General features: G+C 46.2%; 1 protein-coding gene across 4 annotated transcripts in view; it reads right to left on the bottom strand.

Moving 5' to 3' along the window:
• FRMPD4 (FERM and PDZ domain containing 4) overlaps positions 1-5,013 on the bottom strand; it is a 451,884-nt gene extending 446,871 nt beyond the window's left edge. For 3 of the 4 annotated variants that reach the window (XM_039498329.1, XM_039498310.1, XM_039498367.1), the window contains exon 1: positions 1,006-1,508. Coding sequence is in view for 3 of the 4 variants with exons in the window: in XM_039498310.1 (XP_039354244.1) it covers positions 1,006-1,046 (41 nt within the window). In the remaining variant the exon portion in view is untranslated. Of the gene's footprint in view, positions 1-1,005; positions 1,509-4,974 lie in introns of those variants that run through there. The other variant, XM_039498317.1, reaches the window with a different exon arrangement.
• Positions 5,014-16,308: the final 11,295 nt, after the last annotated feature.

Here is a 16,308-nt window from a genome sequence, read left to right as displayed (position 1 = left end):
ATACTATACATTATTTTTAACCATGGGGGAAATGTTTTCAGTGGGGGCAGGGGGCAATTCAGATTGTGTGTGTGTCTCTGTAGCCTTGGGCCTAAGAACTATCTACAGGCAGTTCCTTCCACACCTAGAGGCCAGTATTCAGTTGACAGTGAGAGAAAAATTATTTGGAAGGAAAAATATTTAAATCAGACACCAGCTCAAGCAACCAGATGTTACCTTACAAGAAAGGGCTAAAAAGAAGACCACATTCACTTACTCCCTGGGACTTACGTGTGATGGTACAAGGCTGCACTTCCAATCTGATTATGATTTCACAGCATCTCTTAAAAAATCACCCCTATTGTGTCTCAGATTTTGTAGGGCATGAAAGTGGTTCGCAATAAGCTGAGCACCATACTTCACAGCACAAAAGTCAAGAAGTCTTAAATAGATTGTGTTTGGTGTATGTGTGGGAGGGGTGTCAATCACGGTGTGTTTTTTGAAAATGCTGTTCTGTTATCTGTCCAACCTATCCGAAGTTCCACCTCAACCCCCCGAGGGGTAACTGTTGCCTACAGCTACTTCCCCGGCTAGGGCACCCTCACAGCTGTTTGCAACCTGACAGGAAACTAAAGGCAGGGCGCCGGCTTCACATTTTCAAACAGTTTGAACCACTGATCGCCCATTAACAACAACCAACAACAATGTTTCATCACAGCCCAAGGCTCAGAACCGCACCAGCTTTATCTTCGCAGCAGCCTTGGGACACATTTTTTTTTTACACGGCCCCACAGCAGGTGCCAAGGGGGAAACGCCATAAGCCATCACCAGCCAAACCCCAGGAGCTCAGCCCCAGTGTCAGGTAAGTGGCATGCTGCAGCAGCTCTGGCGGCGGGCTTTGCTAAAGCCCCCTGGCAGGCTCTTTCCGCCCCCCACCCACGCCTCGGAAGGCAGCCAGCGGCCAGCACTGCAGCGGGGCGCGCACAAGGGGGGCTGGCTGCTAATGGGAAGGGAGCAGCAACCTACCCCGAGAGCTTTGCAATCTTCACAAAGCTGAACACATCCATCCATGCAGGCAGCGAGCTGTGCCCTCCGCTCGCTCGCTCACTCCAGCGGCAGCAGCAGCCCCATGGTGGGGAGGAGGTGATGCCCGGGTCTCCAGCGGCGGCAGCAGCCCTTGCGGAGGAAGGCGCTGGCGGCAGAAGCGGCTACCCCCCTCCGGCCGGGAGCAGGGCGTGCAGCATTTCGGAGCAGCAGCATGGAGCTGAGGGCAGCCCGCCCCCGCCCGGGGAAACTCAGGGGCTGAAGGGCTGGGGAGGAGACGCTTCAGCTCAGGCCCCCGCCTCTCTGTGCGGCCAAGCGGCGGGAGGCGGCAGCGCTCAGGAGCCCGCTAGTGCTTGCAGTCCCCCCAGAGCCTCTCTGCCAGTGTCCCCCCACCCGCCTGTGGGTGGGCGCAGCCGGAGAGGGAGGCAGCAGGAGAAGCGAGCGCCGCACGCTGGCTCCCTCCGCAGCCGGCGGCTGCCTGGAGCTGGCCCGAGCAACAGAGCCTCCCACAACGCAGCCCGGGCCGGGGGAGCCCGCGTGGAGGCACTGGGGAGGGAGGAGAGACGATGGAGAACACACACCCCCAGGCTGGGGGGGGGCACTTGCTCCTGGGGGCGGGAGGAAGAGGCGCACTTGTGCTATACACTGTAAGAGAGAGCCCCCCCCCTTCCATGAGCTGGGGCAGGGAGAAGAGGAGGAGCCCAGCCCAGAATCCACCTGGCAGGCAGGAGAGAGGTGGGGGGGATCCTACCCCCCATACACAAAACACCTGACTCCCCAAAGGCCTCCTGATCACCAGTCACCCCTCTCCCACAGTACTGACCTTTCTCCCTTTGTGGTAGGGGAGGGACCCGGTGGCCTTCTTGGCCATCACATGAAGCACTAAGCATAGACCACATGCTGAACTTGAACTGTTGACCCAATCTGGTATAGAAAATTGTAAGTATGGAGAGCGTTAATAGTGGTGTTCCCCAGGGGTTTGTACTGGGCCCAGTGCTGTTCAACATGTTCATAAATGATCTGAGAAAAGGGGTAAACAGTGAGGTGGCAAAATTTGCAGATGATACAAAATTACTAAAAATAGTTAAGTCCCAAGCAGACTGCAAGGAGTTACAAAGAGATCTCACAGAAGTGGGTGACTGGGCAACAAAATGGCAGATGAAATTCAAGGTTGATAAATGCAAAGTAGTGCACATTGGAAAACATGATCCCAACTATATATATAAAATGATGGGGTCTAAATTAGCTGTTACCACTCAAGAAAGATCTTGGAGTCATTGTGGATAGTTCTCTGAAAACACCCACTCAATGTGCAGCACCAGTCAATAATGCTAACAGAACGTTGGAAATCATTAAGAAAGGAATAGATAATAAGACAAAATATATTGCCTCTATATAAATCCATGGTACGCCCACATCTTGAATACTGCATGCAGATATGGTCACCCCATCTCAAAAAAGATATATTAGAATTGGAAAAGGTACAGAAAAGGGCAAGAAAAATTATTAAGAGTATGTAACAGCTTCCATATGAGGAGAGATTAATAAGATTGGGACTTTGCACCTTGGAAAAGAGATGACTAAGGAGGGCTATGACTGAGGTGTATAAAATCACAGAGAAGTGTGGAGAAAGTAAATAAGGAAGTGTTATTTACTCCTCATAACACAAAAACTAGAGGTCACGAAATGAAATGAATAGGCAGCAGGTTTAAAACAAACAAAAGGAAGTATTTCTTCATACAACGCCCAGTCAACCTATGGAACTCTTTGCCAGAGGATGTTGTGAAGGTCAAGACTATGACAGGGTTAAAAAATGAACTAGATAAATTCATGGAAGATAGGTCCATCAATGACTATTAGCCTCTGTTTGCCAGAGGCTGAGGGTGGGCAGCAGGAGATGGATAACTTGGTGATTGCCTGTTCTGTTCATTTCCTCTGGGACACCTGGCATTGGCTGCTGTCAGAAGGCAGCATACTGGGCTAGATCAGTGGTTTTCAGACTTTTGTACTGGTGATCCCTTTCATCCAAGCCTCTGAGTGCGACCCCCCTTATACATTAAAAACACTTTTTTATATCTTTAACACCATTATAAATGCTGGAGGCAAAGTGGTGTTTGGGGTGGAGGCTGACAGCTCGTGACCCGTCATGTAATAACCTCGCGACCCTCTGAAGGGTCCCGACACCCAGTTTGAGAACCCCTGGGCTAGATGAACCTTTGGTCTGACCCAGTATGTCCGTTCTTATGTTCTTAAGTATGCTCAGGAGTGCTTAAGTATGCTCCCATTCTCACGCTAGGGGGGAAAGGGAGTGCACGTAGGCAGTAATCAGTTGCTCACACTGCTGTGATATGCTTTTTGCATCAGCCACACAAATGACAATTTAAGAAAAGGGATCACGCTGGTTAAGATAAAACATTGCAAAGCAGTTTTGCGGGGATTTAGTTTAAATTAAGAGCATTCCCTGTTAAAGCATTTGGGAAATGGGACAACTGATTCTTGTGTTATAGCATACCGGAAGCCCACATAGAAGAGACATAGCCTTGATCCCTAGTCCAGCAAGTGGCTTCCAATGGGTGTAAGGATCCAACCTCTCAGAGCCATTTGCAGGGTCAAGGCCTTGGCTTCTAGTGAGGGAGCAGAACAAGAAACTGGGAAAATTCACCCACAAATGTACATAAAGGCATGCTTCCTGGAATTTCCCACCATGGGAACGTATTTTCTCCTCCTCTGTATTTTTCTCTGCTTCACAATTCAATTGCTAAATAGACTGTTATGCTCTTTACCCCACAGAGTCCAAGCCTTTTTGGGCAGCTTTCCCTCAACACCCACACTAGCCAGGAATTTCACAAGTGACAACAGAGCACAATAGGTAAACTCTAAAAGCCAGAAATAAAACAAGGCACCATTTTTTATATTAACTTTTACTGGTCCTAGTACAAAAAAGAACAGGCAGTACGAACACTCAGCTTGACTCAGGTTTCAAACTATTCTTTTAAAACAGAAACAAAGAATGATTGATTGTCTGTTTACATTGTGAGAACACTGAACAACTGGCACAAAATCACTTGCTGATCTACCATACGTGTGCGGGATATCTCCACGTTTTAAAATGTGTAATGAAGTATTTTATGCTAAGCATATCAAAACATTTATTGGTTTCCTGCATGCTACTTACATTCATTTAAAATTATACCAAACTTTAAGTAATTTAAGAATCTGTGCCTGCCAGTCACACTGCTCTATTGATTGGCAAATGTTACAAAGACAATGCAGTTTCAGCTGGTTAGAAACCAGTTTTTAAAGGTATTATTTATATAGCCTCAAAGCAGGCTAGGCAAACAGTAAGGAGCAAGGTATTGCAAAGAAAGACCCAGATCTTGCAAGGCTTAAGTATGTGCTTAACTTTACACACTGTAAGTCCCAAATAGTTCTAGTGAAGCTGATGGAACTACTCACAGTATGTAAAATTAAGCACATGCATACATTTTTTTCAGGATCACAGCCAAATTATCAAATGACTATTTTACAGTTTGAAGCCTAACACAAAGGTGGCTTTACAGCATAGTGGTGAGAGGCAAAGAGAACCATGAACCAGGCAGACTTGGGGATGAAGAACCAGACACTGAAATGCCTGGTGTCTCATGATCTGCTTGTGAGGAACCAAAATGTAGATGCTACATGGGAGATGGCAGATTAACAAGCTGGGTGGTCAGGAGAAGGATAATCATCTGATAAGGAGCCATCTACACCAGTTATGCAGCTTCTTATTGTTACAAGTATTGATGAAGGCTGATTTTGCAGGTTTATGGCCAGGAAAGCTATATCAATAGCCCTAATTGATATGCTATATGCTTTTATAGATTCAAACGAGGGTGAAAGTGTTCACCCTGGCTCCTCCTTTCCCTTTTTTTGCAGCCCAAGTGGCAGCTGTCAAGTCCTTGCCTCACTCACCTCATTTGGTTTCCCCATGTGTCCCCATGGTTGTCTTCCCCAGACCTGCCACACAGACCACTATTATTGGTTAGGATGAAGTTCCCAGATCAGCATGCACTGTGAGTGGCTGAGTCACACCACATGGCTGGACTGAAATGGCAGACAAGTGTTGGGGGAGAGGAAACCACAATGTAAAAAGTATCAAATTAAAACAATTGTATTGCAAAGAATTTCATATTAGGCGCTCTGGCCAAAGCATTTTATTTACTTAACATTTTATCACTGGTCCGTGTGCCAGCCACAGGCACCTAAGTAACATGCTGCTCTTGTGTAATTGCAATCACATTTCATGCCAGCTTTTTTTTTTTTAATTAATGCATGGAAAATAGTCCTAAACAGATTATGCTATAGCAAAGTGACACAAACCGTATGAGTTTGGGGAATAATTACACTACATAGCCCACCTATTGTCAGATACAGACATTCTTTTGAAAATCTCATAGAGATACCAATTAATCAAAAAACCTCTCCAAAAAAAAGAATCCATGTCTTCCAATCACACTTTGTGGAAAATGTGTACTCCCTTATACTGATGCAGATTTTCATGAATAGAAACTGGTACTCTGAAATCATCCATGCAAATAACTAGTGCAAATTTATCAGACTTTCCCCTCTCTTCCTCAAATATTGCCTCTCTCTTGCTGTCTCTGTCTGCAAAGAAATGTCTAAAGCTTGTCTTTGATTGCAACGAATAACATTTGTTAGTCCAGTTACACTGACCACACACAGCTCTCTTTTTCTCTCCCTCTCCATTTCACTAGTGCTATTCTCTTCAATAATCTGATATTTCTACCCAATTGCATTATTGTGGATGGATCCTAATTATATACCCTTGCTATCTCTGGTTCAAGGTAAAAGTGCCTTGGAAGAAATTACTGGAATTTGAAAATGAATTCAAAATGTTATCTCATTCCTTAGTATTCTGAAAGGATGGATGAGCTATTGCTATGGTTATTAACCATCATCTTTTTCTTTTCTAATGTAGTGACCACTGCAGCAGTACAAGTGGCCCAGAGCAGGTGGGGAGACAAACATGGAACAAATGACATAGCTGAGGTCAAGCAAAATCATGGAATCCCTATTCTAGACATACACAGAGACATGAACAAGGAATAAGACCATGTGTTCCAGTCTGAAATGCACAAAATGAGGGCCACGTTTTAGCTCTGTGTTACTAGGGAATGGGTCAAGGGGATTGAAGAGGAGAGTGGGGCTCCAGAGTCTGTGCTTAAGTACAAGGCTTCTGCATGTATGGACTTGGCCTCCTGTAATGCCTCTGAGATCTATGAGGATTGAGGGTAAAACTACGTCTCAGTCAGAGGGAAGCAGGGCAGACTTCACCTACCCAGTGAAACAAGGCAGGAGAAACTTTGAAAGAAAGTGATCCATCATATATAGAGCGCAAACAATGCCTCAGTATGTGGTGTGACAGAATTTTAACAAGAATTTAACAATTCATACCATGAGAACCCGCTGATGCATGTCACCAGTCCCCTAAGTTATAAATTCTTGTGCCAGACAGGATGAATTCATTCCAAATTATGAGTTACAGTACAACACGCACGGTTACTTTACTGCAACCCTGAGGAAAGGCTCAGAGCACAGAGTTTCTACAATGCTTACCAATGCTCTCAGTACTGTCGTTGAACCTTCTCCTTGAGTATCCTGTCCATTGACAGTTATGGAACTAGACTGACTTACACACAAAGGGGAATGTAAAACCCTACCAAAATCACAAAGTATCATATTTTGGTAACGGTTTGTAAACTAATCTAATTTTAGAACATTTTGCATCTACATCTACAATATAATCCCAGCAGTCATTTCTCAGAGCTGAATCTGCATATTATTATATATACCAGTTCCAGCTACAGAAGCAGCATGAACGCAGAGAGTACATTACAGTAGATGTGGTTTGGGCTGTTTAATAGAAGTCATCCATGTAGTTTATTCATTAATATTAGATGTTCTGCATATGGTGTTATCATTTACAGGCTGTACTCACCAGAATATGACAAGATTGAACTCACACATACACACCTGATATTTCAGTCATTTGCGGTAAAGGTTTATGTAAATATTGCATGAGAACAAACAACCAAAAGTAGCATAATGTACATAATACTTATGTAACATAAATAATCAGCCAAAGACAAAATTTCTAATTGTTTAGGAAGTTGACATCACTCATTGGCTGCGTTTCCCTCTGTATTTTTCTTCATATAACAGAGTAGTAAATATGGGCCTTTTAAGAATATTTTATTGCTGTGTGATACTTTTTTAAAGACAAGTTGTTTATATAATAATTTTAATCATGACACTATGTACCAATGTTCTGTATTATTCTACACTGAAATGTCCTATATATGGCTTTTAAAACCCCTAATTTCAGAGACTATATCTGTGTCCTTGTGTTAGATGTATTTATAAAGAAAAGAGATTCAATAGTTCAACCTCATAATAAAGCGTGTTGTTGTAACAGACACAGCATGTAATAATGCTTCTGCACCCTGACTTAAGAGTAGATGAAAACGAAATTAAATTTCTATGAATAATACTACCTCTTCATAACATCTACATTGCACTGGTTCCAGGGATGCTGTTGTGAAGGTGCAATGTAATTGTCTTTATAAATGAGCTTTTTTTATTTGTAGCTATCAAAATACTTTTGTGTGTGTGTTTTCTTTTGAGGCACAGTGAGCCTAAGCTAGAAACAGAGAGCGGTAGTACTACATGAGTTGGGCTGTGAGGGAGAGTAGGTGCAAGTTATATCAGCCCTGCAAATGTACCATTATGTTAATTATTCTACCTACATAATGAATACAACTTGGTCCCGGACAATTTATTTTAAGTCAGGTGAATTCCTGCCCCATTGCAAAGATACTATTTGAAACCTCTTGAAGGAGCTGTGATCCAGGTTACCGTCAATTTCCATTGTAAGTAACTTTTAAGTCTCACTTCCATATTTTTTCAGCAGATGAGTTGAAAACCATCTTAAAGGTGAACTACAATTTTTTTTAAGTAAATTGTTTGAAATTCTAAATCATTAAAGGAAAACATGCATAGTCTGTAAAAATTACAAAGAGAGATTTTTAAAATTGAAATGCAGGTTCTGTGCTTCTCCTACAATAGGTGATGATATCACTAATATAAATGATCTAATGGTGATTGTGTATTTAGACAAGAGAGGTATTAAAACCAATGAACCAATATGATAGTGCTGCATGGATGGCAATCTCAAAATGGCAGTGAAGGGTACAATTTCATCAGAAGAATCTGGTTTTACCAAGTTCACAGGCAGTGATGGTTGATCATGATAGTATATGAACTCATCAATAATTATCTAGCACTTCTTATATTTCAACCTTTTATTCATTTCAACCTTATATTCATTTTAGTCAGCCTTGAATCTTTAGAGTTGACTGTGCATGTGTTTGAGAATCCATTTGTTTATCCTTCTCAAAATACATATAACTCTCTGTGAAATGTTATAACAGTTAGAGATTTCCTCCATGTCCATGTATATACAATCATAGAATCATAGGCCTGGAAGGGACCTCAAGAGGTCATCTAGCCCAGTCCCGTGCACTCATAGGAGGACTAAGTATTATCTAGACCAGGGGTCAGCAACCTGTGGCACGCGGCTTGCCAGGGTAAGCACCCTGGCGGGCCGGGCCAGTTTGTTTACCTGCCACGTCGGCAGGTTCGTCCGATTGCGGCTCCCACTGGCCGTCCCAGGCCAATGGGGGCTGCAGGAAGTGGTGCAGGCCGAGGGATGTGCTGGCCACGGCTTCCCACTGCCCCCATTGGCCTGCAGTGGCGATCGGTTGAACCTACTGACTCAGCAGGTAAACAAACTGGCCCGGTCCGCCAGGGTGCTTACCCTGGTGAGCCGCGTGCCAGAGGTTGCCAACCCCTGATCTAGGCCATTCCTGACAGGTATTTGATGGAGATTCCATAACCTCCCTAGGTCTCCAGTGCTTAGCCACAATGACAGGAAGTTTTTCATAATGTCCAAGCTAACCCTCCCATGCTGCAATTTAAGCCCATTGCTTCTTGTCCTATCTTCTGAGGATAATAAGAACAATTCTTCTCCCTCCTTCTTGTAACAACCTTTATGTACTTGAAAACTGTTATCATGTCCCCTCTCAGTCAGGGCCGCCCAGAGGATTCAGGGGGCCTGGGGTCTTTGGCGGCGAGGGGCCCCCGCTTCGGTGATAATTCGGCTGCAGGGAGGTCCTTCCACTCTGGGACCTGCCGCCAAAGTGCCCCGAAGACCTGCGGCGGGGGCCCCCTGCCGCTGAATTACCGCCAAAGACCCGGCACTTTGGCGGCGGGTCCCGCTTCAGTGGTAATTCAGCGCCGGGGGGTCCCGCCACCGAAGACCTGGAGCGGAAGAAGCTCCGGGGGCCCGGGCCCCATGAGAGTTTTGTAGGGCCCCCGGAGCGAGTGAAGGACCCTGCTCCAGGGGCCCCAAAAAACTATTGAGGGGGCCCTTGCGGGGCCTGGGGCAAAATGCCCCACTAGACCCCCCCGGGCGGTCTTGCTCTCAGTCTTCTCTTTTCCAGACTAAAGAAACCCAATTTTTTCAATCTTCCCTCATAGGTCATGTTTTCTAGACCTTTAATCATTTTTGTTGCTCTTCTCTGGACTTTCTCCAATTTGCCCACATCTTTCCTGAAATGTGGTGCCCAGAACTGGACACAATCATATCACAGAATCATAGAATTCAAGATCAGAAGGGACCATTATGATCATCTAGTCTGACCTCCTGCAAGATGCAGGCCACATAAGCCGATCCACCCACTCCTTAAGCAAGCGACCCCTGCCCCATGCTTCGGAGGAAGGCGAAAAACCTCCAGGGCCACTGCCAATCTACCCTGGAGGAAAATTCCTTCCCGACCCCAAATATGGCGGTCAGCTGAACCCCGAGCATGTGGGCAAGACTCTCCAGCCATACCCTCTGGAAAAAGGCTAACAATATCCTATCATTGACCCATTGTACTAATTACCAGTGTGGCACTTAATTGACCTATTGACTAAGCCCGTTATCCTATCATACCATCTCCTCCATAAACTTATCTAGCTTAATCTTAAAGTCATGGAGGTCCTTCGCCCCCACTGTTTCCTTTGGTAGGCTGTTCCAGAATTGCACTCCTCTGATGGTTAGAAACCTTCGTCTAATTTCAAGCCTAAATTTCCTGACTGACAAATTTATATCCGTTTGTCCTCGTGTCCACATTAGCACTGAGCTGAAATAATTCCTCTCCTTCCCTGGTATTTATCCCTCTGATATATTTAAAGAGTGCAATCATATCTCCTCTTATCCTTCTTTTGGTTAAGGAAAACAAACCTAGCTCCTCAAGTCTCCTTTCATACGACAGGCTTTCCATTCCTCGGATCATTCTAGTGGCCCTTCTTTGTACCCGTTCCAGTTTGAATTCATCCTTCTTAAACATGGGAGACCAAAACTGCACACAATACTCCAAATGAGGTCTCACCAATGCCTTATATAATGGGACTAGCACCTCCTTATCCCTACTAGAAATACCTCGCCTAATGCATCCCAAGACCGCATTAGCTTTTTTAACGGCCACATCACATTGCCTACTCATAGTCATCCTACGATCAACCAGTACTCCTAGGTCCTTCTCCTCCTCCGTTACCTCCAACTGGTGCGTCCCCAGCTTATAACTAAAGTTCTTGTTAGTCATCCCTAAATGCATAACCTTACACTTCTCACTATTGAATTTCATCCTGTTACTAATACTCCAGTTTACAAGGTCATCCAAATCTCCCTGGAGGATATCCCGATCCTTTTCCGAATTTGCAATACCTCCCAACTTGGTGTCATCCGCAAACTTTATCAGCCCACTCCTACTCTTGGTTCCCAGGTCAGCGATAAATAGATTGAATAAAATTGGACCCAAAACCGAACCTTGAGGAACTCCACTGGTAACCCCCCTCCAACCCGACAGTTCCCCCTTCAATACGACCCTCTGCAGTCTCCCCTTTAACCAGCTCCTTATCCACCTCTGGATTTTCATTTCAATCCCCATCTTTTCCAATTTAACCAGTAATTCCTCATGCGGTACCGTATCAAACGCCTTACTGAAATCAAGATATATTAGATCCACCGCATTTCCCTTGTCTAAAAAATCTGTTACTTTCTCAAAGAAGGAGATCAGGTTGGTTTGGCACGATCTACCCTTCGTAAATCCATGCTGTAATTTGTCCCAGTTGCCATCGGCCTCATGCTCCGTAACCACTCTCTCCTTTAAAATTTTTTCCATGACTTTGCATACTACAGATGTTAAACTAACAGGCCTGTAGTTACCCGGGTCACTTTTTTTTCCCTTCTTGAATATAGGAACTATATTAGCTAATCTCCAGTCAAACGGTACAAGCCCCGAGTTTAGAGATTTATTAAAAATCATCGCTAACGGGCTTGCAATTTCACTCACCAATTCCCTTAATATTCTAGGATGAAGATTATCCGGGCCCCCCGATTTACTTCCGTTTAGCTGTTCAAGTTTGGCTTCTACCTCAGATACCGTAATGTCTATCCCCATATCTTCATTCCCATCAGTCCCTCTATTACTATTCCTTAGCCCTTCATTAGCCTCATTAAAGACAGAGGCAAAATATTTGTTCAGATATTGTGCCATTCCACGATAATCCCTAATCTCCACTCCGTTTAAAGTTTTAAGCGGTCCCACTTCTTCCTTCTTGGTTTTCTTTCTATTTATATGGCTAAAACACCTTTTGCTATTGGTTTTAATCTCCTTCGCTAGGTCCATCTCCACCCGGCTCTTTGCCTTTCTCACTGCTTCCCTACACCCTCTGACCTCAATAAGGTAGGTTTCTTTGCTGATCCCTCCCATTTTCCACTCCTTGTACGCTTTCTGTTTTTTCTTAATCACCCCTCTAAGACACTTGCTCATCCAGCTCGGTCTAAAACTGCTACCTACGAGCCGTTTTCTCTTTCTCGGGATACATGCCTCTGACAACTCCTGCAACTTCAACCTGAAGTAACCCCAGGCATCATCTGCCTTTAGATCCCTAAATATGTTAGTCCAATCCACTTCCCTAACTAGTCGCCTTAATTTAGTAAAGTTAGCCCTTTTGAAATCATATACCTTAGTCTCAGATGCAATTTTGATTATCCTCCCATTTATTTTGAAACGAATTAGCTCATGATCACTCGAGCCAAGGTTGTCCCCTACAACTATTTCCTCAACAAGGTCCTCGTTACTCACCAAAATCAGATCTAAAATGGCATCCCCCCTCGTCGGTTCAGCAACTACTTGATGAAGGAATTCATCAGCTATCACATCTAGGAAAAGCTGAGCCCTATTATTATTACTAGCATTTGTTTCCCAATCTATATCCGGGAAGTTAAAGTCCTCCATGATCAAACAGTTCCTATTAGTATTTACCTCCTTAAAAACATTAAAAAGCTCTCTATCCATATCCAGGCTAGATCCCGGTGGTCTATAGCACACCCCAATCACTATCCCAGGGGAGGCTCTAGTAGTTTTCTTCCCCAATGTGACCATTGCCCAAACAGACTCCGTATTATCCATTGCATTGCTAGTTATTTCGTTACATTTCACCTCATTATTGATATACAATGCTACTCCCCCACCTTTACCTTTGCATCGGTCTTTCCTAAACAGCACATACCCTTCCATACCTGTACTCCAGTCATGGCTACCGTTCCACCATGTTTCAGTTATTCCTACGATATCCGGTTTCAATTCCCGGACCAGGAGCTCCAGTTCCTCCATTTTGTTACCTAAGCTTCTCGCATTGGTGAACAAACATCCTAATTTTTGCTGTTTGGCTCCTCTCACCCTTTTCACCCAACTTGGTAGGGACACAGTACTACCAGTATGACCTGTTGATCTAGTATCCGTCCCCCCCCCTCTTCCTTACACCTAAACGTCCCCCTCTGGCTATATCTGTTGTTATCCTGTTGTTCTCACTCCCAATGTATAAATTTGGCGTGGAGAGCACCTGGACCTCTCCCAACCGTCTCCCCCCAGTGTCTAGTTTAAAGCTCTTTTAATCAGATGAGCCAGCCTCCCTCCTAGAAGTCTACTTCCTTCCCTACTTAGGTGGAGCCCATCCTGTGAGAACAGTTGTCTGTCCCCAAAAGCCTCCCAGTGCCCATACATCCCAAAGCCCTCCTTGTAACACCACTCCCTCAGCCAACTATTAATCGTCACGATCCTGTCACCCCTTTGGCGCCCTTCCCTAGGGACAGGTAGGATCCCACTGAAGATCACCTTAGCCTCAATTTCCTTGATCGTCTTACCCAACCTGGCATAGTCTCCCTTGATCCTCTCTAGCGAGAATCTAGCCGTGTCATTCGTTCCTACATGAAGGATGATCAAAGGGTTCTTACCTGCTCCTCTTAGGATCCTTTTCAACCTCAGGTCCACATCCCGTATTTTAGCGCCCGGTAGACAGCACACCCTTCTGTTCTCCGGATCGGCCCTGGTCACAGGCCTGTCCAACCTTCTCAGTATGGAATCCCCAATCACGTAGACCTGTCTTTGCCTGGGGACAGTGCGGTCCTCTAACCTATCCTCCGTCCGCCCTGGTTGCAAGCTCCTTTCATTCCTATCATTCCTTGTGGTTCCCATTAAGCCATCCTGTATCCTCCCTTGGCCCACACTTGGTGCTGCCTCCATGGACTCCTCCCCTCTTTCTATCGGACTAGCCGCTCTTCTCTTTTTCCTTGGCCTCCCACTGTCAGCTACCACCTGCTTCACCCCTTCCTCATTCTCCAGACCTTCGAACCTGTTCCTTAGCTCTATTTCTCCCTCACTGGCTCTCCTTTTTCTCGGCCTGCTTCTCACGGTCACATGCTTCCACCGCCCATCTTCCTCATCCGGCGGTCCCCCCTCACTGGCCTTAGCCCCTGCTTCCCCCTGTACCCCTGGGCATTCCCCTTCGGTCACTGCTTGCCATTGCTCCATCAGCTGCTCGAACCCCCTTCTATGCTCTACCAGGATTTCTACCTGCAGCTCTAGACCCTGGATCTTTTCCTCCAGAAGCTCTATTAGGCAGCACTTCATGCATACATAGTACTGTTCTGGGTCCCCCGCTAGAACCATGTACATACCGCAGCTGCTGCATGCTCTCATCCTCGGTGTATCCTCCACAGCTTGGCTCATGGCTGCTGCTGTCTCAGCCTCGCTCAGCGTTCTTACCTGGGGAACACGGGGGACACGGCGCCGCCCCCTTCCACCTCCCCCTGTAAACTCCCACTCAAACTCCCCTGTTAGCCGGCTCCTGGGCCGCTGCGATCAGCTGTGCCGCTGCCTGGCTGGGCGGCCGCTTTTATAGGCCCCCTCCTCCGCCTAGCTCCGCCCCCTAATCAGGGCTCAGCAGTCTGTCCCGACAGAGAGAGACACAAGCACCCCAAAGACAGACGCAAACACAAAATACCTGGCTCCTCCAATGGGAACTCCCACTCAAACTCCCCTGTTGGCCGGCTCCTGGGCCGCTGCGATCAGCTGTGCCGCTGCCTGGCTGGGCGGCCGCTTTTATAGGCCCCCCTCCTCTGCCTAGCTCCGCCCCCTAATCAGGGCTCAGCAGTCTGCCCCGACAGAGAGAGACACAAGCACCCCAAAGACAGACGCAAACACAAAATACCTGGCTCCTCCAATGGGAACTCCCACTCAAACTCCCCTGTTGGCCGGCTCCTGGGCCGCTGCCAGTTGAGGCCTAATCAGCATGGAGCAGAGCGGAAGAATTACTTCTCGTGTCTTGCTTACAACACTCCTGCTAATACATCCAATGATGTTAGCTTTTTTTTGCAACAGTGTAACACTGTTGACTCATATTTAGCTTATGGTCCACTATGACTCCCAGATCCCTTTCTGCAGTATTCCTTCCTAGGCAGTCATTTCCCATTTTGTATGTGTGCAACTGATTGTTCCTTCCTAAATGGAGTACTTTGCATTTGTCCTTATTGAATTTCATCTGATTTATTTCAGACCATGTCTCCAGTTTGTCCAGATCATTCTGAATTTTAATCCTCTCCTCCAAAGCACTTGCAACTCCTCCCAGCTTGGTATCATCTGCAAACTTTATTAGTGTATTCTCTATGCCAATATCTAAATCGTTGATGAAGATATTGAACAGAACTGGACACAGAACTGATCGTTGCGGGACCTCACTCGTTATGCCCTTCCAGCATGCCTGATAACTACTCTCTGGGAAAAGTTTTCCAACCAGCTTTGCACCCACCTTATAGTAGCTCCAGCTAGGTTGCATTTCCCTAGTTTGTTTATGAGAAAGTCAAGCGAGACAGTATCAAAAGCTTTACTAAAGTCAAGATACACCACATCTACCACTTCCCCACTATCCACAAGGCTTGTTATCCTGTCAAAGAAAGCTATCAGGATGGTTTGACACTATTTGTTTTAGACAAACCCATGCTGACTGTTATTTTTCACCTTATTATCTTCTAGATCAGGGGTGGGCAAACTTTTTGGCCTGAGGGCCACATTGGGCTTCCGAAAGTGTATGGAGGACCAGGTGTAGTGTATTAAATTGCTCCCCATAGGAATGTGCTACTTACGGTGTAATACTTATGGCTGCCAGTCCTGGTGCTCTGAGCCGCATGGTAAGGGGGCGGGGAGCAGGGGGGTTGGATAAGGGGCAAGGGGTCCTGGTGGCAGTCAGGGGGCGGGGGAGTGCATAGGGGTCGGGGCAGTCAGGGGACAGGAAGCGAGGGGGTTGGATGGGGGTGGGGTTCTGAGGGGGCGGTTAGGGGTGGGGGGTCCCAGGAGGGGGCAGTCAGAGGACAAGGAGCAGGGGGGGTTGGATGGGTTGAGGGTTCTGAGGCGGGTGGGAAGTGGGAGGAGGTGGGGGCCAGGCTGTTTGGGGAGGCACAGCCTTCCCTACCCGGGTATAGTGTATTAAATTGCTCCCCGCAGGAATGTGCTACTTACGGTGTATTACTTAGGGCTGCCAGTCCTGGTGCTTTGTAAGAAGCACATTCCTAGGGGAAGCCCGGCAGGAGATCGGAGCTCCGCCGCCCACAGCACTGGAAGCATGGCAAGCTGAAACTGCGGGGGAGGAGCTGGGGGCGAGCCTCCCTGTCTGGGAGCTCAAGGGCTGGGCAGGACGGTCCCGCAGGTCGGATGTGGCCCACGGGCTATAGTTTGCCCACCTCTGTTCTAGATGTTTGCAAATTAATTGCTTAATTATTTGCTCCATTATCTTTCCATACAGAAGTTAAGCTGACTGGTCTGTAATTCCCTGGGCTGTCCT

The sequence above is a fragment of the Mauremys reevesii genome, linkage group 1 (assembly GCF_016161935.1).
Source record: "Mauremys reevesii isolate NIE-2019 linkage group 1, ASM1616193v1, whole genome shotgun sequence".
NCBI classification, from domain to species: Eukaryota; Metazoa; Chordata; order Testudines; family Geoemydidae; genus Mauremys; species Mauremys reevesii.
This window is presented reverse-complemented; position numbering and strand designations above follow the sequence as displayed.